The sequence below is a fragment of the Asterias rubens genome, chromosome 2, assembly GCF_902459465.1.
Source record: "Asterias rubens chromosome 2, eAstRub1.3, whole genome shotgun sequence".
Taxonomy (NCBI): domain Eukaryota; kingdom Metazoa; phylum Echinodermata; class Asteroidea; order Forcipulatida; family Asteriidae; genus Asterias; species Asterias rubens.
Genome location: NC_047063.1, coordinates 17,839,671 through 17,861,920, shown reverse-complemented (window position 1 = coordinate 17,861,920; position 22,250 = coordinate 17,839,671). Strand labels below are relative to the sequence as shown.

At 39.1% G+C, this 22,250-nt stretch overlaps 3 protein-coding genes across 6 annotated transcripts in view; 1 reads left to right on the top strand and 2 right to left on the bottom strand.

Annotated features, from left to right (window-relative positions):
• Nucleotides 1–601: 601 nt before the first annotated feature.
• Nucleotides 602–4,979, bottom strand: LOC117307400 (40S ribosomal protein S23). Its single transcript, XM_033792141.1, has 4 exons — nt 4,901–4,979; nt 3,256–3,421; nt 1,434–1,554; nt 602–1,141 (listed from the first exon to the last, which is right to left on the bottom strand). The coding sequence occupies exons 1-4, from the start codon at nt 4,902–4,904 to the stop codon at nt 995–997; spliced, it is 438 nt and encodes a 145-aa protein (XP_033648032.1). The 5' UTR covers nt 4,905–4,979; the 3' UTR covers nt 602–994.
• Nucleotides 4,980–6,721: 1,742 nt separating this feature from the next.
• Nucleotides 6,722–15,649, top strand: LOC117307160 (V-type proton ATPase subunit S1-like). The gene is made up of 9 exons (XM_033791831.1): nt 6,722–6,838; nt 7,569–7,695; nt 8,717–8,794; nt 10,055–10,239; nt 10,732–10,849; nt 11,402–11,622; nt 12,142–12,198; nt 12,721–12,934; nt 13,926–15,649. Exons 1-9 carry the CDS (start codon nt 6,735–6,737, stop codon nt 14,145–14,147), a joined length of 1,326 nt encoding a protein of 441 aa, XP_033647722.1. The 5' UTR covers nt 6,722–6,734; the 3' UTR covers nt 14,148–15,649.
• Nucleotides 15,650–17,179: 1,530 nt separating this feature from the next.
• The window catches only part of LOC117307159 (dynein heavy chain 12, axonemal-like), a 60,293-nt gene continuing 55,222 nt past the window's right edge, over nt 17,180–22,250 (bottom strand). For all 4 annotated transcript variants that reach the window (XM_033791827.1, XM_033791828.1, XM_033791829.1 and 1 more), the window contains 4 exons: nt 21,395–21,625; nt 20,490–20,581; nt 18,189–18,256; nt 17,180–17,636 (listed from right to left, as the gene is read on the bottom strand). In XM_033791827.1, the coding sequence (XP_033647718.1) occupies nt 17,446–17,636; nt 18,189–18,256; nt 20,490–20,581; nt 21,395–21,625 (582 nt within the window). In that variant the 3' untranslated portion in view covers nt 17,180–17,445. The remainder of the gene's footprint in view (nt 17,637–18,188; nt 18,257–20,489; nt 20,582–21,394; nt 21,626–22,250) is intronic.

Below are 22,250 nucleotides of genomic sequence, written 5' to 3'. Positions count from 1 at the left end.
GTTCTCTGGAAGCCGATAACCTGTCTGTTTGGTGCGATATGTGGGTGGGATCTGGAACTTTTCCCAACGGCGCCTGCTACTGTTTAATAGTTATTTTTTCGGAGCGGGGAATCGCAACAGTCGAGTAATAATGAACAACATCTTGCACCAGGACTATCTAGACATAAGCTGTCAATGCCTACAACTTAAGGCCTCAACTTGTAGAGTCGGTTTGGTCATGGGAGCGGCTCCACAGAGCCATATTTTTAATGGAAGCTCAATGCTTTTTTAACTCAGAAAACGTATTAGATTGGGAACTCAATGCTGCAGAAGAGTGAACCAGCAGCCGATTTCCCGCAACTGCATAAGTCCACTTAAAGGCAATGCACACTATTGGTAATTACTCAAAATAGTTATTTAGCATAAAACCGTACTTGGTAACGAGTAGTGGAGAGCTGTTGATAGTATGAAACATTGTGAGAAACAGCTCCCTCTAAAGTAACGTATAGTTTTTGAGAAAGAAGCAATTTCTCGCTAAACTATTTGAATTTGATTTAGAGACCTCATAACTAGACAGTCCTAGGTTCCAAGGCACACCAATAAGCAAGTCATGAATACAACATTTCTTTTCACCGAGACATTTACATGTGTCTATTTATTTAAATCCTTTAAATCAAGAAAAACCCAACCAGCAAGACCTTTATCAAAGAGCAGCCATCTTTACTTCATATCAACATAGATCAACAACCGAAATTGTCGGCCCCCTTTTTGTTATGCACAAGAATCACATCTAAAGCACACAGAAAGCAAGACAAAGGTGGCTGCCATGTGATAAAGATCAGGCACCTAAAATTCCAATCCCATCCTTTCCAATTAAACCAAAATGACAATCCAAAGAATGTTTAAACTTTGCGATTTCACATGCTGGAGGAGGAACTGTCCTTTTCAAGTCCAACAAGTTCAAAGAGTTCTTGATGTGTTTTAATTGGTCAAGACGGTTGAAGTTGAAGAGTTTCTATGATCGTGGTCGTTCCTTTTTCTCTTTGTACAAGGCCCACAGAGAGACGTTGGCAACCTTCACAACCTTGAAGCGGACACCGGGGATGTCACCCACGGCGTGACCGGCACGGCCGAAACCTGCCACCAAAACCTCATCGTTTTCCTGGGGAAGTAAATACAAAAACATTATTTTATGAACAGGGTCAAACTTTCACAAAGATTCTCGAGTGCATGTAATGTTATGTGTAACATTTACTTATCTCAGCAAAAACCAGGTCATGATTCTTCACTATTAAAAACAGGCTGTGCTTAGCTGTGTATGAGAAGCAAGCCTAGTATTAATGATAAGTACGCATGCACACAAGCAAGAAATTCCCTAAGCTGGACCACAATATCAACCAAACCCAAACGGAATACTTTGCTGATTATCAAGTGACTCCATTTTGAAAACCAACCTCAATGTAGTTGAGGCAACCGTCACGAGGGACGAAAGCCGTGATCTTCTTGCCGTTCTTGATCAGCTGGACACGGACACACTTCCTGATAGCAGAGTTAGGCTGCTTAGCTTCTACACCACTGAGGAGCAGGAAAAAGTAAGAAGGGTTTTAAGAAAATATTTCAGGAAATTCAGGCGCCTTTGTTTTAGCAAATCGTTCTGCGAAATCTAGAATTAAGTTAAATCATTTATTTTGATTTAACCCATATACACTGATGTGTGGTAGCACTGTATACTTAAACAATACATCCAATTACAGTGACACAGGTACGATGAAGTTGGCTGATCAAATGCGTTCGCAATATAAATAATTATTGAATAATAATAATAAATTATGTAATAAGTAGTACAACAAATAAGCAGTAATTTGATGTTATTTGAGGTTGAACATAAGATAACATGTAAAACCTTTAAAACAAAACAGGGGTAAGAATCTGACCAAACAGTCGGTCATGTAGTTTAAAACTTCTACTAGACCAGAAATTAGACTGTTTGTATTTCCACACACAAGCACAAACAGGAGATCTCATTCCTTGTCTCATGGTTAAAACCTTCATACCCAACAATATTAAAGGAACACGTCGCCTTGGATCGGTCGAGTTGGTCTTTGAAAAGCGTTTGTAACCGTTTGTTATAAAATGCATATGGTTAGAAAGATATTTTAAAAGTGGAATAAAATGATCCACACACATTTGCCTCCAAATTGCGTTGTTTTCAATTTACTTTTGCGAACTAACACAGTCGGCCATTTATGGAAGTAAAATTTTTTTACTTCTATAAATGGCCGACCGTGTTTGTCGACAACGTTAAAGGAAACCACGCAATTTCGAGTGATACTTGTGTGGATCATTATATTCTACTTTTAAAATATCTTTCTAATCATATGCATTTTATAACAAACGGTTACAAACGCTTTTCAAGGACCAACTCAAACGATTCAAGGCAAGGTGTTCCTTTAGAAGAGATATTTATCAGACTCATAGTAAGCATTTCTTTTGGTATTATTCTTCAGAGACACAAGACCGTTGGACTTGTCCGGTTATAAGAAAGTTTACTGGTTCAATGCTAAAAACACTGGCGTTGGGCATGTGGTCTAGTGCTTATTTCGAGCCCTTATATATAGCCTCATTCTCGCCCAAGGAATTTCCAATGGGAGACTTTCTGGGACGATAGAGGGCAGCAGACTTACCGGGTAAATCCATTGTTCTCAGAATTATGCGCATGTTCAGAACTACGTAAACAATGGGAATTTACCCGGTATGTCTGCTGCCGCCTAGCGTTGGAAAGTCTCCTATTGGATCACAAACGAGAAATTATCATCAATAGCACCCTGCATTAACAGTTCTGATACTTCACTGAGGCAATGAAGGTGATTTCCTCCATGCCCCCTGATCATTGCCTTGGTGCCCTTGAAATGCTCTAGTAGAAATTTAAAATTTCCTCATAGGATGCTCTTTACCAACAATAAAATGCCTTGGTGCCCTTGCCCTTTCAAAAACGAAGCACACAGGCCTGCATTAATGATGTCTTTTTTACTTAAAATACCAGACAAACACGACACATATCACATACGCAATCACTGCATCATCGACACACCAAACTGCACTAGAAGTGTAAGTAGTCACAGGTAAACTAACAATATGGGAGTTTGTGCGCGTAAGTGAAATTTGACACTTTATTGTCTGAGATCCGAGTACTTAGCTTCTATTTTTAGTGAGGATTACTAATGGGTTGACTTTGACCACAATGAACCAATTTTCTTATTTCGACAAGCCACTCACATCTTCTCAAGCACAATGCCCTTGGCGTGGGAAGCTCCACCGAAGGGGTTAGCCTTCAGAGCTGTTCCCAAGTGAGCTTTCTTGTAGCCTTTGTCGCTCCATCGCTGGTCACGGCGATGGGTACGCAATTTACGGGCTGTACGCAGACCTCTTGGCTTACCACTTCCTAAAATAGAAACACAATTTTCAAATTTAATTTTCATTCTCAAAATATTGATAAAAAATACAGACATGTGGTGTACAACTGCTGGTAATTATTCAACTTAATGAATGAGCAATTTTCGATAGGAAACAAGCACTTTTAACTGAACTCTGAAGTATTTTGTCTACAGAATTGTAGTTGCTAACAAATTTTCCTTGATGAAATAAGCAAATCCTGCACAAATTCCCTGTCAAACATTCAGTGTTTCTAGTATTCAGATTTCTGAAACCGACATAAATTAGGACAGCATGCTTTAGTTTTTTTCTTTTCTATCCTATGACAATATTATTAAAAAATAGACCAATCCCCCCCCCCCAACAACAACGATGTGTCGATGTAAAGAAACACATTGGAAGAGTTCATATAAAACGTTTACAAGTGAAGTTTTCATAATAATTATTGTTGTTTTGACATCATGATTTTGTGCAGAATTTGCAGGGAAAATTCTGTATCCTATCACCACTTTTACATCATTATTATTAAATAGTACTAGTTTAATTTAAATTGAGCCAGCAGTCTGAACTTAAAAAAATACAGATTTAAATGAAAACCAAGAAAATATTTTGTAAAAATAAATTACATAAATTGTGAAATAATTAAATTCAATTCAATTTTGAATTGAAGTAAATGGGAAAAAATGAATTTAAGTCTTACTTGTGCATGTTGAGATGAAAAATAAACAAAACGTTTCTATATTAAAAGTAAAAATGAGTGTAAAAATGGTACGGAAATCCGGAAATATTTCCAAACTTTATTTTTAATAATATTTTTTACAAAATAACGATGAACATAGAAAAGTAATATTTTCTTGCTAGGTTTTTAAATTTCAACATTCATGTTTGGCTGGTATTTAATATTGGATAACTTTCCGTATTGCGCCACCACTTTTTCACTCATTTTTACAAAAAGGGATATATCAATCAGGTAAATTAGATACTATATTATTTTATTTCGAATGAAAAAGTGGTGGCGCCATACAATGATACAGAAACTTTTCCTTAATATTAATTAACGTATTATAAATAATGATTTTTTTAAACTGAAATAAATAAATAAATAAATAAATAAATAACTAAATCTAAGGTTAAGGAAAGTCTCTCTAAATTATACAGAAGAAAAACTGTCGCCCTAGCAGAAGAGTGACGACAAAAAAACACGTATTTAAGATTATGTGTCCGGTAACTGGACATCTACGTACACGCTATACGTTATTTCACTTCCAAGACCAAACCATGCCGACCGAGCGCAGCTGACCGGGAAATTATTAAAAATATGCCCATATTTAACCAAGAAATAATTCACATTTTATACAACAAAACCTCTAAGTTTTACATGATTTGTAATCTTTAAGAACTAAGGACTATAACATGAATTGACAAGATGATATACAAGCAACAGTAAAGTAGATATATTCGGTAGAATTTGGCACGTGTTTTGGCTCACCCATTTTGGTGGATTGCAAAGAAACGAAAAGGACGAGTGCTCTATGTGTTGGTCACAAGAGGGCGCTGTCTATCCCAATATACGGCTAGGCTCTGGCGAGTAGATAATTCTACTCGTACCCAAATTCGAGCAAAGCGATGCTACGAGTAACGGCAATAATTATCCACGTAGGAACAAGGTTGAAAGTCATATGATCAATCTAATGTCAGAGGTCATACAAAAGATTACGTTGAGCGCAGTCTCGGGATTTGCTCAATCTTATGATTGAACTGCGCAACCAACCTATGCCTTATGTACACTTTAGCCGCAGTCACCATTCCTCTGAAATTAGTTTGACTTGCTTTGTATTCTCAATCTAGTTCCCCCTTTCTCATTAATTGTTGATTCGATAATGTTTTTTTTAATGCATTGTGATGGTCCAAGGGTAGTACTAGTAGTGGGCGTGCTAAAACATAAAATATAATCAACCAGGTCCCAGTGGTTAGTCAGGTCAGTCCACTCTTATGTAACAACTCCCCAAACCTGCTGCTACAAATGTACTTTAATATAGAGGTCTGAAGCAGTACTGATCTTTTAGACATGAAAATATTAACAAGTGGTTAGTCCACTCTTATGTAACAACTCCCCAAACCTGCTGCTACAAAATGTACTTGAATAAAGAGGTCTAAAGCAGTACTTGCATCTTTTAGACATGAAATCATTAACAACCAGGTCCTAGTGGTTAGTCCACTCTTATGTAACAACTCCCCAAACCTGCTGCGTGGACGTGGGGGATCGTCGCGAACCGTGCCGGAATGTTCCGAGAGCACACGAAAAGTTCCGAACCGCTGTAGAGGTTAGTGTTTAGTGCCTTCCCCCTAGCCTTCAAGGCCCCTCGGGGATCCCCCGCGATAGGTCGAAAAGAAACTATGAGCATGGAGGAGTGCTATGAGTATCCGAATTCGGGGCAGAGGGCTTAATAGTAAAACTCCTTTTTATATTCAAGTTCAGCAAAATCCCAGACTGCGCGGCACCACCTATGGTTCCGTGTATACCCCCCCCCCCCCCCCGGCCGCGGCCCCCCGGCCCTTATTTAGAAAAGGCCACACGCGGCCAAAAGTCTACAAGTTCAAATCCTCCGGTTCACTAGAAATAGATTCAAGTAGCCGCGGGAAGAGAGAAAAAGACAATTTGGTTGCACTTGGCGTGCGTGCATATCTGATATGGCCACACAGTAAAAATTGTTATTCATAAATACCTCAGACAGTTTCACTATTCCTATTGGTGGAGAGCGCGTCGCGTGGGTGTGTATAAACCTTTGTTTATGACCAGTAAAAAGTGTTGAAACATGGGCGTGACACGTGAGCTTGCACGTGTGCTTATAAGACAGTTTCTTCATTCCTATTGGTCGAGAGCAACGGCCGGGACAGTTGTGCCACATCACGCGATCGATACGCGCGACGCGCACAGCATTCCCTTATAAGGAGTTGTTTACAATGTCAGAGCATTTTACTTTTTGACCAAAAGTGTTGATTTTTTTGACCGAAAAGGTATTTATGAATGGGATTCAAGTATTGAGTCCGTTTTCTGGTTTAAACTTCGTCTCGGTAAAATTATATAGAATCAGGCCTCGTTGGGTTTAAACCACTAATTGAAAACCTCTTCACCAATTCTCAAAAAAAACAAAAAATGTTTTGTTTTACTTTTTGTGGTCCAAGTGGCGCCCCCCGAAGAGGCGGACCAAGTCGCACGGGTGCGCCGCTCAATCTCGAGATTGAACGAACCCCGAGATTGCGCTCACCAACAAAACGGTCTGAGGATAAATAATCGGCTCATTAGCAATTCATTCTTCATCATGGCTGGACCGGTACAGATTTTGATCGCTATTTTGGTGATTTTGTCGCCTCTCCTATGTTCATCTGAGAAAGCAATACCTTTGGTGGCATGGTCAAATACGAGGTAAATATCATATTCTACTTTGATTTGTTCTTCACCTTATTCATTTGTCTTTAAAGATAATTATTTTACGGTAAATATCCTCTGCTTAAAGCCAATGGGCAATGGCAATTTCGGAACAGAATTTTTTTTTTAAAGGAACAGATTTACAAATAACTTACAGGGTTTACAGAAGGTAATGTTGAAAGACTTCTCTTGAAAATATTATTCCATGAAATGCTGTATTTTTTGAGAAAACATTAAAACAATATAAATTCTCGATATCGAGATTTACGTATTTATTTCAAACACATGTCATGACACTGCGAAATGTGCAGAAACAAGGGTGGGTTTTCCCGTTATTTTCTCCCGACTCCGATGATCGATTGAGCCTAAATTTGTACAGGTTTGTTATTTTATATATAAGTTGTGATACACAACTGTGGGCCTTGGACAATACTGTTACCGAAAGTGTCCAATGGCTTTAATAACAGTAGTTTTAATTGTTTTCAAAATTAAAATTAAGTATGAGAATTTGTTTTTATCAATTTCTGGTAGGGCCTATCTTTCTTATCTTAGCAAATTAATGTTCCTATTTTTCCACTAATTTTTTCGTACTTTATGTTACATAATATAAAACATATTTCCCAGCATGTTTATTTTTACAGGAAACAAAGAACCTTTTGTTATGTCTGACCATGGTGATAATTATTACTTAATTTACCTTTATGTTACGACCTCTTTACACACACAGATCCCTAGCCGACACACCAAGGATTTCCGCTGGTAAGTTGATTACCAGGGAAGAGCTTGGGACCAGTTACATGGACAACATTCTGCAGACGCAACCACAGAATATATTCCTATTTGTTTTTGATGAGGTAAGTACTAGTAGATTCAAACGTTCCATATTTAGTATGAATACAAAATTGAAGTTTCCCAAAATTTGATTTTGTTTTTTTTACATCACTGACTATTAGAGAAAACCAATCAGTGTACATCTATGATAGTTTTTGTTTAAGCCCGTTCAGTATCTGTTGTACTCTACAGTGTATTACTAAGGGAATCAATGTGTGGTGAAGAGGTTTTCAACTAGTGGTTTAATCCCAACGAGGCCTGGTTCTTGAAATATATTTCTAACTTGAAGTGATAGTTCTGTAATTAGCAGAGGAAATAGCAGAGAATAAGTAATATTATTGGTTAATTTTCAACATTGTTTGTGGGGACTTTCTATCTCTGTCAGCTTCCTCTTTGGGTTGGTATTAGGCTGTTTTGATATGAGTTGTGTTGTATGAGAGAGACTTCATTTCCTGTGTGAAACCAATCAGGCCTGTGTGTGAAACATCAGGCCTGGAATAGAGAGACTTCATTTCCTGTGTGAAACCAATGAGGCCTGTGTGTGAAACATCAGGCCTGGAATTACACACGGGTTATGGAGGCCATGGTCTCTGTTGCTTCAAAAAGCTTCCCGGATCCCAAAGACTTGAACTTTGAAGAATTTCCAATGGAACGGCCCATTATAATGCTTGTACCATGTAGAGTGTGTTTGGTGGCACAACTTTGCACAGAATTAACTGTGTACTGTCCAAACGCATGATTTGTACTGAGCATTCCTGCACGATTGCAGGAGCATTCCTGCCAATTGCAGGTTGATCATTCAAAATCACAGTGACTGATAATCATTGAGTGATCAGACAGTAGGAGGGTTGACTGTGATATCACGAGTTGCATTCACCACATGACAACACTTTGCATAACGGGCATTATAGGTCTATCAATAAAAACCACAAAAGATGATTTTGAAATATTGACTGGTCTAACAGTAGAAGGGTTAAGTGTAGGTTACTAACATCATCCTTCAGGTTGGAATGACTTCTTCGTTTGTTTTTTAATTTGATTCAGTTGAGCATTGGTGACATTTCTAAATACAGCGATGCCTACAGACCTGATGGACACGGAGGTGCTTTGAGCAACCTCAAAGTAAGTTATCAGAGTAAATAGTCGAATTCAATTAAGCCCTGACCACGCCCGCTGACTGACATGTGCCATGCTCTGGCTGGGCTCAAATTACATACTGCTTAATGAAAAATTATTACAATGAATTTTCTTCTAAGCAGAAATGAGCAGGATACCAGTCACAGAGTCTACATGTAGCCCAGTAGTTTGGCTGGTATGGTAACCTAATTCTGTTTTAAAGCAAATATGTTCTGTATTTAGTTTTTCCTTTGTGCTTAAAGGGATGCTGCAGTGAATAAAAACAAAACAGTTAATTTTGCTGTCATTTATTTCTGATATATGTATTGAACATCAATAAAATGTGTTTTGTTTTTTCCCCGACATATCTCACTTGCGTAATTAGCGAATAAGTAATGCCCCCCCTTTTGTGGATTGTTACCGCCCCCCTACCATCGACGTCACGTCGGGAATTCAAACATATCGTCGGCAAAAAGAGTCTGGTCCCTAACTACACGCGCCTAGGTATCAGGCCACACAGTGCACACGTCTTTATATGCACGCAGCCAGGGGGCCCGACGGCTCGGGTTACCGACATGACGTCACATTTGAAGGCTCCCTTTTAGGGGCGGGGTGGGTTCCCCTAATCTCTTGAAAACCATTTTTAAAGTACTTGCGCATTTAATAAAAAATAATAAAAAATATTTTAGGTTTAAAAAGTCATGTTTAATCGTTTAAATTATTTAAAAAACCCCGCAGCCACCCTTTAAGCTACTCTATGAAATTGGGCCCTGCTCTGGTCTACAAATGAAAGACAAGGCACATCAATAGAAACTAGTGTACATTTTGTAATGTGAAACTTGATGTCAGACTTGTTCAAAATGCACAATTCATATTGTACAAACTTAATAGGGTTAAAAGGTTAAAGAGCTGCATGTGAAACAACAATTAGACTTGTTCAATTTGTTATGTTATTTTGAACAATATAATTGAATTGTTTTCGTTGAAAACAGCACCGAAGTTCAGCATGTAAACAATAATAATAATAATTCCATTTAAAGACGCTCTACTTAGTACGCTAAATCATGGTGCTATAATCAACAAGTGAAGTAAATCAATTCATTTATTGATAGTCAAATCAACAAAAAAAATGAAGCGGCATGAACAAGTGTTGTTTCTTGATTGTTAACCAGATGTAAGGCTAATACAGTACCTAAAGCAAATAATGTTAACAAAATATGGTTTGACTTTTGTCGCTTATGTTTATCTTTTTTTTGTGATTAATAGAAAGCGATGGAGGAGTCATCCTCACACCTTGTGCTGCCAACAGTAGAGTCCAGTGACCTCCAAGCTGACCTGAGTTCAAAGGTCACTGGTGCCACAATTGACCTGAAGGAACCGACCCTAGAGGGTGTGACCCTTGACCTGGCTAAGACTAACCTCATCGTGAAGCGATTCGCTGTTGGTTCCAGGTAAGGGATTACACTGGGAGGATGTATTTTTTTAGTCCAGAAATCCTCTTTGAAAAGATTACTTGTTAAAGGATGAGGAATTTCAGACTTGTATTTGAATGTTAGCTTTTATATCTGCTTGGTGGAAAAAATAGCGGATTATTTTCCTAAGATATGAGTAAAGTCTACTTCTCTAGTGCTGAGAATACTGAACGCTAAGCTCCTTAAAATCTATAATTTTAGGTTACTAAAAGGTGGAAGCTCCATAGTTTTTGCAATTTGCATGCCGGCTAAAATTTGGATCCTGATTTCAGACCTGTTTGTCGGCAATGACTCTCGCCCCTGATGTATACAATCTGCAGCAAGATTTTCGAAACAAATGTGTGAAGAAAAAAAGTGTTTCATATCACCAGTGAAAGTAACTGAACTGGTAGCAGTAGTTTTTGAGAGTCCTTGGATTCGCAACCAGAATAAATAAATAAAATAAAATAAAATGATTTTGTTTGTTTACAGTGCTGACAAGGAAGAAGCGTTTGCCAGAGCGGATGGAATCATGAAATCAATTGTTGAAGATCAGAAGATGCGCTCCGTCCGCTTCACAGCAATCTTGACTGCCGAGAGAAAGACACAGGTAGACAAAGTCCTCCGCTTTGTTCTTAGAATTGGACATTAAGCCTAGGTCCTGTGTTCTAGGATTGGTAATGCACAGAAAAGGACCCGAAACACTTGTTGTTTACTAATAATAAAAAAACTTATCAAGCGCAGTATTGGCGCAAAAACTGCCTCACAGAGCTGTGTACAAAAACACAGCAGGATAAAAAGACAAAAGTCAATAGCAGATAATTGTTCAAAATTTACAGCATATTACAGGGGAATATACAATAATAAGTAGCGTACACTCAAAGGCAATTTTAGGGGGAAAATACCGGTAAACAGAAAAGTGAAAGACACTAGCAGAATTTGTGTTTTTAACCAAAATTATTGTGTATAATAGTAGGGGTTAGCCCTGGTGTCTTTGGCTCACATGGAAAACAGCCTTGCTTACAGGTTTCTTAAAGCCTGTGAGCTACAGTGATTAATTCCTCGTCACTTAATTTTTATTACAAGAATTATAAAATAATAACAAAGTAAGAGTGATTAATTTTTGTTTCATTGGGAACACTTTCATATTTTCTCGATTCAGTTGGAGCCAGCACCATCAGACAGACTGACTGTAGGGCGTCGCCTCCTCCAAGACCCAACCCCAGAGTTTGTTGCCAACTTCAAAAAAGACCCATGCAATGTCTACGTGACTGCCGCCGCAATCGGTGTTTCCATAACCAAATCTGGGAAGCCAGTACCTCTACCAGTCCAGGCCAGTGACTGGAAGATCAACGGGACGTGTACTGATGAGAATTCTGTGACGTAAGTAGTGAGAATGCGTTGTAGTAAGAGTGCGTTGTGTAGTTCGTACTTAGGGCCTTGTCATTCATCAACTTACTGGCAACCAGTACTAGACAGTCTCTAAAAAGTTCGCAAACATCCACATTTCAACTTTTGTATAATATTCTTTGAGAATAAAACACAACATTTGATTTGTTTTTTGGGGGGGTGCTTCTAAAGCGGTTGTTTGCGTGCTGTTTAGTTGATTGCCTACAAAATTATTTCTGTGACAAGGTCTTGGACTTTAGATGAAAGGCTTTTGCTCCAATTGTTGTAACAGTTACAAGGTTAGAGATGTGTTGTTAGAAGTTGAAATACAACTGGAGAACTGGTTGGGTGACATACACTGGGCTTACTATGAATAAAAACGTGTAGACTTGTACCAGTCCTACATGAGTATTATCACAACACCATTCCTTTGAATCCTCTGATGGAGTCAGAAGACTCTGGTTTTTCTCTATCCTCTTATTGAGATGAAAATGTTACTCTTTTACTTTTCAGACTGGTCGCCACTTTGTCAAAGAGCGTTGCCCAGGGCCCAGATAGCTTCTCCATGAGGTGAGAATGGTTACTGAACAGGCAAAGCTGGACTTGTGCTAGTGCCATCCTGATATGTGCCACAGGGAGTCATGTCCTTCCCCCCCCCAAAAAAATGTTTTCCTCCAAACCCCAACAATTATTTTCCAATACTTACTCTAACACACTTTCTCCTATTCTAAAGTATTCCCCCCAGAAAAAAAACCCCACAAAAACGTGGCATCAAAAGAATTCCTGAGATGTTACACCATACCTTTATATCAAGCACCATATGCTTGTGTTGAGAAAAAAAGACTTATAATGGCCCAAGGTGCAAGGGTGCTTAAAAATCCGAAGAGTCTTCAAACCAGCTAGACCCAACTGAAGGTTCAAATCCCAAAATTAAATATTTTGTTCTTGCTTACCTCTCCTTTGTTGTATTACAAGTTAACATTTTGTTATTGTTGTAACCCTTCCTCGGGGTAGGGGGTTTGTTGCGGGTTTTTTTAAAGTAAAATTTGATATAATACAATACAATACAATTATTTTGAATCACACTTTCAGCCTGAGTTTCACAAAGGACTTCCAGTACTGGATCCTGGCATCAACGAGTTTCGTTACCATGGAGACGGACGGAAACCCCCAGAAATACGATCTGGTTACCAGCATTGACGAATCACCAACGACGTTCTCGTATCATTGTTCCAATAGTGTCTTTCGCCTTGTTCCGCAGGGAGGCGGTAAGGAGACACGACAACTCGTGTTCACAGAACTTCAGGTTGGTGTGTTTTTTTTGTAGAGCGGGTGGGGGTTTTAGTTGAATGAAACTTGGGTTTTTTTTCACTGTACTGAGGGCAAATTCATCGTCTCAAAATGATATTTTGGTTTTGGTGGCAATAATTTCTGTAGTGAGTTGTGATGGTTCTTTAAGAGGACTGCAAGGTCAAATTCAGTTTTGTAATCCACTCATTTTCCATTTGACCCCTTCCACGCATTTCACACGCGGTGACTGTGCCTTGCTCACTATTTTGGTGGTCAATAGGTTTACGTGTAAACGCCGCGTCCCCGTAAAATGAGCACTTCACTGAATAACGCACAGTGACATTGACCACCAAAAGTGCACATCCAAGATTATTCTGATGATGATGTCAGGTGAATAGGAGACTTTCCAACGCTAGGCGGCAGCAGACAAACCGGGTAAATTTCCATTGTTTACGCAGTTCTGAACATGCGCATAATTCTGAGAACAATGGATTTACCCGGTAAGTCTGCTGCCCTCTATCGTCCCAGAAAGTCTCCCATTGGGTCATGAAAGTGGGACAAAATTACAAGACTATAATAACCTCAATTAAAATGGTGTGAAATGGCGCTGTGTTTGATGGCCTTCAAGTATTTGGATGATTTTCAATCACCACGTGAAATGGAATAGTCCAGATTTCACCTCATCAGGCCTGTATGCTTTGTTTTTGAAAGGGCAAGGGCACCAAGGCATTTTCTCCTTGGTAAAAGGGCACCCTACGAGGAAAATGTAATTTTGTACTGGAGGCAATGCCAAGAGGGCATGGAGGCAATTGCCTTCATTGCCTCCATGAAGTATCAGGCCCGCCTCATTACTGTAGGACAAAGTTCCCAAATGCATCCAATATTTGTAGAATATAACCCTTCTGCAGTTTCAAGTTTGATTCAAGATAATTATTATCGTTACAGTGACCTCTGACCTGTGACAATCTCTTTAATGTCTTCTTTTTTTTTTACATCTCTGTCGACAGATTCAACCATTTCAGATAACGGCCAAGGAGGGGGTTGACCAGTTCGGACCGGCCAATGACTGCGTTGGATTCTTTACTGAGGGAATCTGGATGGGGCTTTTCATGGGGCTTATAATAGTCTTAATCTTCTCCTTTGGTATAGGCATGCTGGCCAATCTTAAAGTTATGGATAAATTTGACGATCCGAAGGGTAAAACGATTTCAGTCAACACGGGGGAGTAGTACGGATTGTTACGTTATATGGGGGGTTAGTATTGGTAATGTTGTTTTAATGTATGTGAGTTTGTTTGTTTATGCTGTATAAGGTACTCTGTAATTAAAAACTAAAATTGTAAGGCGTTACAAGAACGTTGTTGCTTGAAATGTGTGATGTCATATGTTATACTTAAGCATTCCACTCCAATAGAACTTATGCTAGACCCCTCAAAAAGGCTACTTTGGGGGTAAACCTTCAAGTAAAAACAGTAAGTAGTCAAACTCCAAGAAACGTAAAAATCTGTCTTAGTGTTCTTTCAAAGTGTAACTTACTGTTCACCCCTATAATGTTAACAGATCTTAGTATTAAAGATGATGTCACAGTTTGTTTAGCATTTTGCAGAAGAAACCATTGTGTTTCTGCACAACTGTTGAAAATGCAGTATGTCACATTCACACATGGATTACATACAGGACTAGCGCCCTCTAAAGTTCAATCCCTCACTCGTGTACCTTTCCATCAACATGGCAGCCAAGTGTTAACGTGATTAAAGCTACCAAAGTTCAAGACATAAGCTGAGTCTCTCCTCTCTCTAAATGCCAGCAGGAGGCATTACACATTACCCCGTTATCACACTTGAGCAATGCTGTAAACAAACTGTGGCATCATCAGTACAAAAGGTCTAATTTTCCCTTTTTGCTGTTGGCATGAAAACAGTTTGGAGGAAATTAAAAACGGCTCAATCCTTGTTAATGAAACTCAAAAGCATTTTAGTACATTCTGTCATATTGAAGAAGTCATCTACAAGACTTTTTCCCTCGATTACTGTAGGAGATTGCTAATGTTTATTTTTTGACTAAGTGTGAATGTCTTGTTTAAAAGCATCTGTAAGTTGTGCATTAGACTTGTCCAAGGCCCTTTACAAAAGTGCCCCTGCTTGTTTGCCGGTGCAACCACACTCGAGCCAGGCAGACATGTACCGCACATTCATGTACGTGTGACAGCATCAAGTAAAGCAGTTTTTGCAAGCTCACATAGGCTGGGGATCACTCGGAAAGTGTAGGTTTGTGTGTGTATTGGTGCTGTCGGGCTAGCCATGGAGCTCGGGGATCAGACAATTTAAGTAATTTTTCCAAGGGCAAACGAATCCTAAATCGGACTAAGTAGGAAGAAAAGCCTGATATTATCATGCGACTTCACCAGCCTGCTAATTAAACACTGACCAGTCCAATGTAAACCACACTATAATCCTGACCTCTCAATATAAAACATTTGTGTTACACTACACTACATGTACATCCTTGGTTAGGCCGTGTCCGAACCTATGGCTACCCCTACGACCGGATTGCAATCTCCTCAGTGATGCTAAATGATAGTTAACCCAGGCTTATCCGATCATTATGCAAATTTGTATTAATCAATGTATGACTATATTGTTACTCAATAATGAATGTAAACAAACATAAATGCATCTGTAAACTTTGTGATAGAAATTTATTAATCCAAATAAATCAAAAATATACATACATCGATTGTGTCCAAACACTGCAATTATTACTTATAGTTGTTGGAATGACTTCACACAAAAATATACAGTATTAATATACATTAATGATAATAATATAGTATGTGGACGGAAATTGCGACATTCACTTGGAAATCAACTAGTGTTATAACAGGACGGAATATGAATGTGGATTTGTTTTTAATTTAAAAGTAAACATACCTCAAAACACTCTTTAATTTGTCAAGGTGGGAAAACAATAAAGTTTGCATATTTACAGAAACATACATTACATTTAAAAAACTGCAAAATTTGAGAAAGAAATATTTCATTCTTTTATCAGTCAGCTCCTTCTTGATAAGAAGTAAACACTCTTTTCAATTGCCACCCCTTTGTTTAGCCCATCCCACTTTTTACTTCACACTAAAATCGGACATTAAAATTACAGCATGTTTAACCATAATGGTCTCTCTGTCTGAGAACCAGCTGTTTTGGTGCTTAACTTTATGTCGCTGCCGCTCAGTCCCCATTTGCCTTAAACCAAAACATGAACCATTTTCAGAAATGTAAACTGATGATAGCATAACAGTGAGCCAAGAGACAATCTATTACACTGGTACATGAAGTGATGGATGGAAACGCCAACCATGGCCTAAATTGAAAAAAACGAAACATGTTTAGCGGTAAACACAATTATGTGCTTACTATTGCAGATAAACACAGGCATTATCCAAAAGAGAAATTCATAAACGATCGAGACAATTTGACAGCACATGTGCCAATTACAATAAGTCTACCTCCATGCATCACTTATCCGTTTACAAGAACCACCAGCAAGTTGGCGTGACCTTTGCTTTGAATTTGGTAATCAGTACAGTGTTTATCAAACAGAGAAAATATCCGCTTACACAGACTTAGTCCACAGTAACTGGCCCAAAAGTAGCTTAACTTGCTCCTACAATCAGCTCCCTTAAGAATGAACACAAAGTCATTAGAATTAGTTACAAATATATAAAATGCTGTCCTCGTAGTGACGTTATATACTAGGAAACAAAATGAGGCTTATCTTTTTACAGAACCGACACACTTACTTACAATTATGAACAACGTGAACATCTTTAAAAACAAGATTGTCTTTTCCCCTTCGCCCCGCATGGAAAGATTTCTAATGCTTTCTCGTGTGTCATTGAACAAGTTAAAAGGATTCTGCTGCAGTTAGACTTGATCATTAGACTTGGGCTTAGGCTTCAGGGCTTGAGCTTCATCAATAATATTGAAAATGTACACTTTTGGTAACGTACTTTGAACAGGCTGACGGTGCCTGTACAAGAGCCTCAAGCCGTGATTTAGAGAAGGGCCCATGTTTATACAAAGATGTTTGTAGGTTTATAATATTCAAAATACTAAACTAACCTAGGTCCAGTGTTATAATACTGCTATGCAAAGTAATTTAGACCAAAACAAACAAACCAGGATTGAACAAAGTCTTATTTAGCAGAAGGGGATTACCATAGACTGTGACTGGTTCCTGCAAATGTTTCCTCGGTAAATTAATTTGTTGGTTAGCTTTATGACATTTGAATAATTATTGAATACTATGGCAAAGTACCAAAAAAAATAAATACAGATTGATACTACAAACTGTTTTCTTTATATAAAGAAACAAGTGATCTATTTAAAACAAAAGTTTTTGAACAACAAAATTGTGTTTAATAAAACATTTGTCTATATACTTAACTCTGTCATCAATAGCTGTTACAGTTTACCACTGAGGCCAGCTTAATCCACAATCCCACTAACTTAAACCAGTTTAACTAAACCTAGTCATCCAGTTGACACAGCAGTGCCACACCCCTCTTAATCCAGTGCTGAACCGGTCTATCCGTGGGTAGTTCCATGGGTAAGACAAAGTTAGTGGAGTGCCCCGTGGTCGACAACTGACCTCTGCGCTCGCTGGTTTTGTACAAGGGACACACGTAGTCGGTTTTCGGTTTGAAGTCTAATTTTACACCTAGTGGGAGAAGGAACGAAAAGTTGTGGAATCTCAATGTGACTGAGAGAAACTTATCAGAAAAGGGTGCAATTTCATTCTTAAGCACAAAAAGTAGCTAAGCACAAAACAAAATTATGCTTACCAGAATAAAAAAGGTTACCAGCCAGACTACCAAAACACATGTATCATTTGTGACTGGTATGTTGCTCATTTCTGCTAAGCAGAAAACTGTTTAGCAATATTATCTGCTTAAACAGCTCTATGAAATTGGACCCAAAGCATTCATAAAAAAATACTGTCAGTTTTTCATATTTCACATTTTAATTGTACGAGTCACAATTTCATGAAGCTAGTTAACACGAATTGTGACAAATTGACCCCCAAGCTTAGAGAAAACTCCAAGCGTATTTCAAAGGTTAGGAAGGAAATTTGTTTGTGGGACTGTAATTAATGCAACTAGCATTCTACACATACAGAGCAAGTGAAGTAAACTAAGCTAAACCCGGGAGTGAGGAATAAGGTATAACGTATCGTAATCTCGAAATGCCGTGGCCAGATGACTTTACTTACCAGGTTTCACCCAGATGACAGGAACGGGGTCAAACAGAACCTTGGGTTGAGACTCGGCAAGAAGTCCCCTGCAACAGAAAAAAACACACACAAATTATTAGAATAATGTTGTGGCAGGAGATTGTCACCCCATACAGTGAAATGTGTATAAACATCTTCTGATAGTGCTCTCCTTGGAATCAATCTTTAGCCAATTTTAATTTCCATATGGGCCACTGAATCTCTGAAGACAAATTTTCCTTGGACAATGGCAATTGGTTAACCATAAAAATACTGTTAATTCTACAAAATTTGTGCCCTAATTTAGCTAACTATATATAATAATAAAATAAACAATAATAAAACCAACACTTCTGTTGGTAGAGTGTATCATTAAAGTTAAGGTACTAGAAAATACATGTCAAACAAGACTATTTGCAAACAATGATGTTCTGTTAACATTTGTCTAACGGGTACTTTGAGCATCGTGAGAATTTATATTTAAAGCTAAGGTGAAGAAAGAGTTAAAACAAGAAGGTAAAGCATTATGGTAGGTTACTTTACAATATAATACAACTAGACATGATTGCGTTTGTGCACAAATGCATAGCTGTTTCGTCAATAAGTTTTTCAAATTTCTCAACTGAATTTGAAATTTTTTGTGTATTCAAAGTAATTTGCCCAATCTGGCATAAAGAAAAAAATGATTCAGGTTACACCATTTCAGTTAGCAATTGATGCAAAAAAATAAAATAAATCATAAAAAATCATGTGATGACGTCATCATGACGTCATTTCATTTATATGGCACTCTCACAAAGCAGTACCACAGTACTTATACAAGCAGAATAACATAATATCAAAAACAAGGGGAGCAAAATTAGGATTAGAAGTCAAATAAATGAGTGATAAAGGTAACAAAAAAGATCATTGAATTTTAGAAGTTTACATAGTTAAAAATGGATCCGAATGATCACGATAACCAGCATAAGAAACTATTCGAACAGCCTGCTTTTGAAAAGTAAAAAGTCTATTACACTGAGTTGAAGAACCACCCAATAGGCCCCTTGCATAACGTAAACGACTTCACTGACGCGCACAAGTTTTCACGCACAAAGAACAGCTATTGTTCAGTCATTTGCCTCCTTTGACCTCAGTGAGGATGCATGTTTACCCCAGTGAGGGTGCTTTTTGACCCCAGTGAGGGTGCTTGTTTACCCCAGTGAGGGTGCTTTTTGACCCCAGTGAGGGTGCTTGTTTACCCCAGTGAGGGTGCTTTTTGACCCCAGTGAGGGTGCTTTTTGACCCCAGTGAGGGTGCTTGTTTACCCCAGTGAGGGTGCTTTTTGACCCCAGTGAGGGTGCTTGTTTACCCCAGTGAGGGTGCTTTTTGACCCCAGTGAGGGTGCTTGTTTTCCCCAGTGAGGGTGCTTTTTGACCCCAGTGAGGGTGATTGTTTACCCCAGTGAGGGTGCTTTTTGACCCCAGTGAGGGTGCTTGTTTACCCCAGTGAGGGTGCTTTTTGACCCCAGTGAGGGTGCTTGTTTACCCCAGTGAGGGTGCTTTTTGACCCCAGTGAGGGTGCTTTTTGACCCCAGTGAGGGTGCTTGTTTACCCCAGTGAGGGTGCTTTTTGACCCCAGTGAGGGTGCTTGTTTACCCCAGTGAGGGTGCTTGTTTTCCCCAGTGAGGGTGCTTGTTTACCCCAGTGAGGGTGCTTTTTGACCCCAGTGAGGGTGCTTGTTTACCCCAGCGAGGGTGCTTTTTGAGCGTGTGACATCACCTGTAAGGGGTCTATATAAGAATGCACTAGTTCAAATACGGCAGTACAAAGAATTACAGACGGTTAATCAAAAAATTGTAAATGGTCTGACACTTTTCAAAGGCTTAATGACAATACAACACAATAAGTGAATTACACACTGCGTCCCTAAGTGTTGTACAACGTGTTGTACAGCGTTAATTGAGAACAAATGAACAAAATTAGTGAAATGATTTTTAAGAAGGCCTTTAAATAGACCGATCCACTAAGCTCGGCCCCATTGCGTATTGACCCATCACAACGCAACGAAGGTCCGACACTAAGGCCGACATGCGTGCGCGTATCGTGGCGCTCGCGACAGAGTTGTGCTGAAAGGCATTGGAGAGCGCCACGTGTTCTAGCTCACACGTGCGTCGTGGGTAGAGCCTACTGGATCGGTCTATTGATCCAGAGAAATAGGGGCAGAAAGCACACCGAAAAATGAGTGAACAATGAATAAGGAGGAATGGGGGTTGGGATGGAGGGAACAATATTACTTGGCAGGAAAAATCATTGATCTTACTTTTTCCTATCCCAGCGTGCTCCATCCAGGAATAAACCATTGACGTAGACTCCGTCCTCTGGGGGCTTCTCCACTGTTTCACAGGGCAACACCTGAGACAAGAAAATAGAAGAACAAAACAAGATATTACTTAACGGAATAAGTCTCATACTTCAAAACACAGCTCCACATACCTTGTAGGTATACTGAGTGCATATTATTGTTTGAAGCATTGCATGGTGTGGAGAAAAATAATAATAATAATTTGGGGGGCTAATCGTCCTTACTCGCAGCTAAGAGCTGAATTGCGAAGGACGCGGCTACAACGTGTTCGAGAAGCAGGCATGCAAGAGCGCATTCAGCTGCCAGCCACATCAACCCATTATGACCACGGAGCACAGCCAAGATCGGATGTGTTTGATTTTTTTCCTGAGGGAGGAAAACCGGATAGTCTGGAAAACCCTCGTGGCACAGCAGAGAACCAACGCACAACTCAACTCACATATGGCCCCGACCGGGAATCGAACCGGGGTCACCTTGGTGAGAGGCGAGCGCTTTACGCACAAGCCAACCGTGCCACCCGTGCCACCCACAGGAACTATAAGGAACTATAACAAAAAAATCTCTTATGAGTGAGTGTTGGCTCTGAAAAAAAGCCGGTTTGGTCTCCCCAAAGAGCTCACTCAAAAGAGATGTACACATAGTTGTACACGCAAGTTTACTATTTATTTATAGTTTCTTCTTGTACTGAATGCGTTGATAGACCCATAGGGGTGTAAGAAAGTGCTACATATAAGAACCCTTTGAAAAAGACTCTGCTCTGGTTCAAATCGTCAGGCCTTTAACTATTTTTTTGCACGAACCCAGAACCCAGTATCAAGTATGGAAATAAATGTGTATCCGATTTTGAATTGAATTGAACCTACCTCAAACTCAAACCCACACTTATCAATAGGGATGGTGTACTTTCGGGCATAGTTCTGCATAGCGCCAGTCAAGAAGGCCTGGGTGAAGAAGAAGCCTGACAGCCAGAAGATGTCGGGCTTCAGGTTATCGTACCAATCCTGGAGGAACTTCAGACGAGCCAAGAAGTCTGTGATGTAACTACCTAGAGGTTTCAGGGTGGAGTAAGAGCGTTTGGACCACATCTCTGGCACCTATGGGGGGTTGGAAAAAGAGATTTTAACAGGCGTGATAGTTAGTCTCTGGAAAACAATAATATTTGATGAGTATAAGGGCTGACCCACATGTACAAATGGCATACTGTAGGCTTTTTTTTATAGACTTTTCTGGTTTTTGAAAGGGAGGTATAACTTTGGTAATTGACAAAAAAAATTAAGTCTTATTTGGTAAAGAGCACTGGAGAGCTGTTGATGTTATAAAACATTGTTAGAACGACCCCCTTTGAAATGTAGTTTTAAAAAAAGAGGTAACTTTTGACAAAGGAATTTGAATTTGAGAAAGGCTTCATGCATGACACAACAGCTTTGTTTTCTCTTCAAGAAATAGAGCTTGAAGAAGTAGAGCACAGCTGAAGTGTTTTTGCAAATTTGTGAAGCATTTGTTTGTAGGAAGTATGAAGAATTACCCAAATCCTTCTACATCCTCTTTGCCAAAATGAAGGTTTCTGAATGACTGAGGCCTGTAACCTCAAATAACATTTGCATATCACTGGGTCAGGCAGTCCAATTTTATCCAAATCTAAACACATTTGTGTGACGTAACATAGAAGGAGGATAGTGGAGGATTGAGGTCACCTGGGACCAATTTCATGGAGCTGCT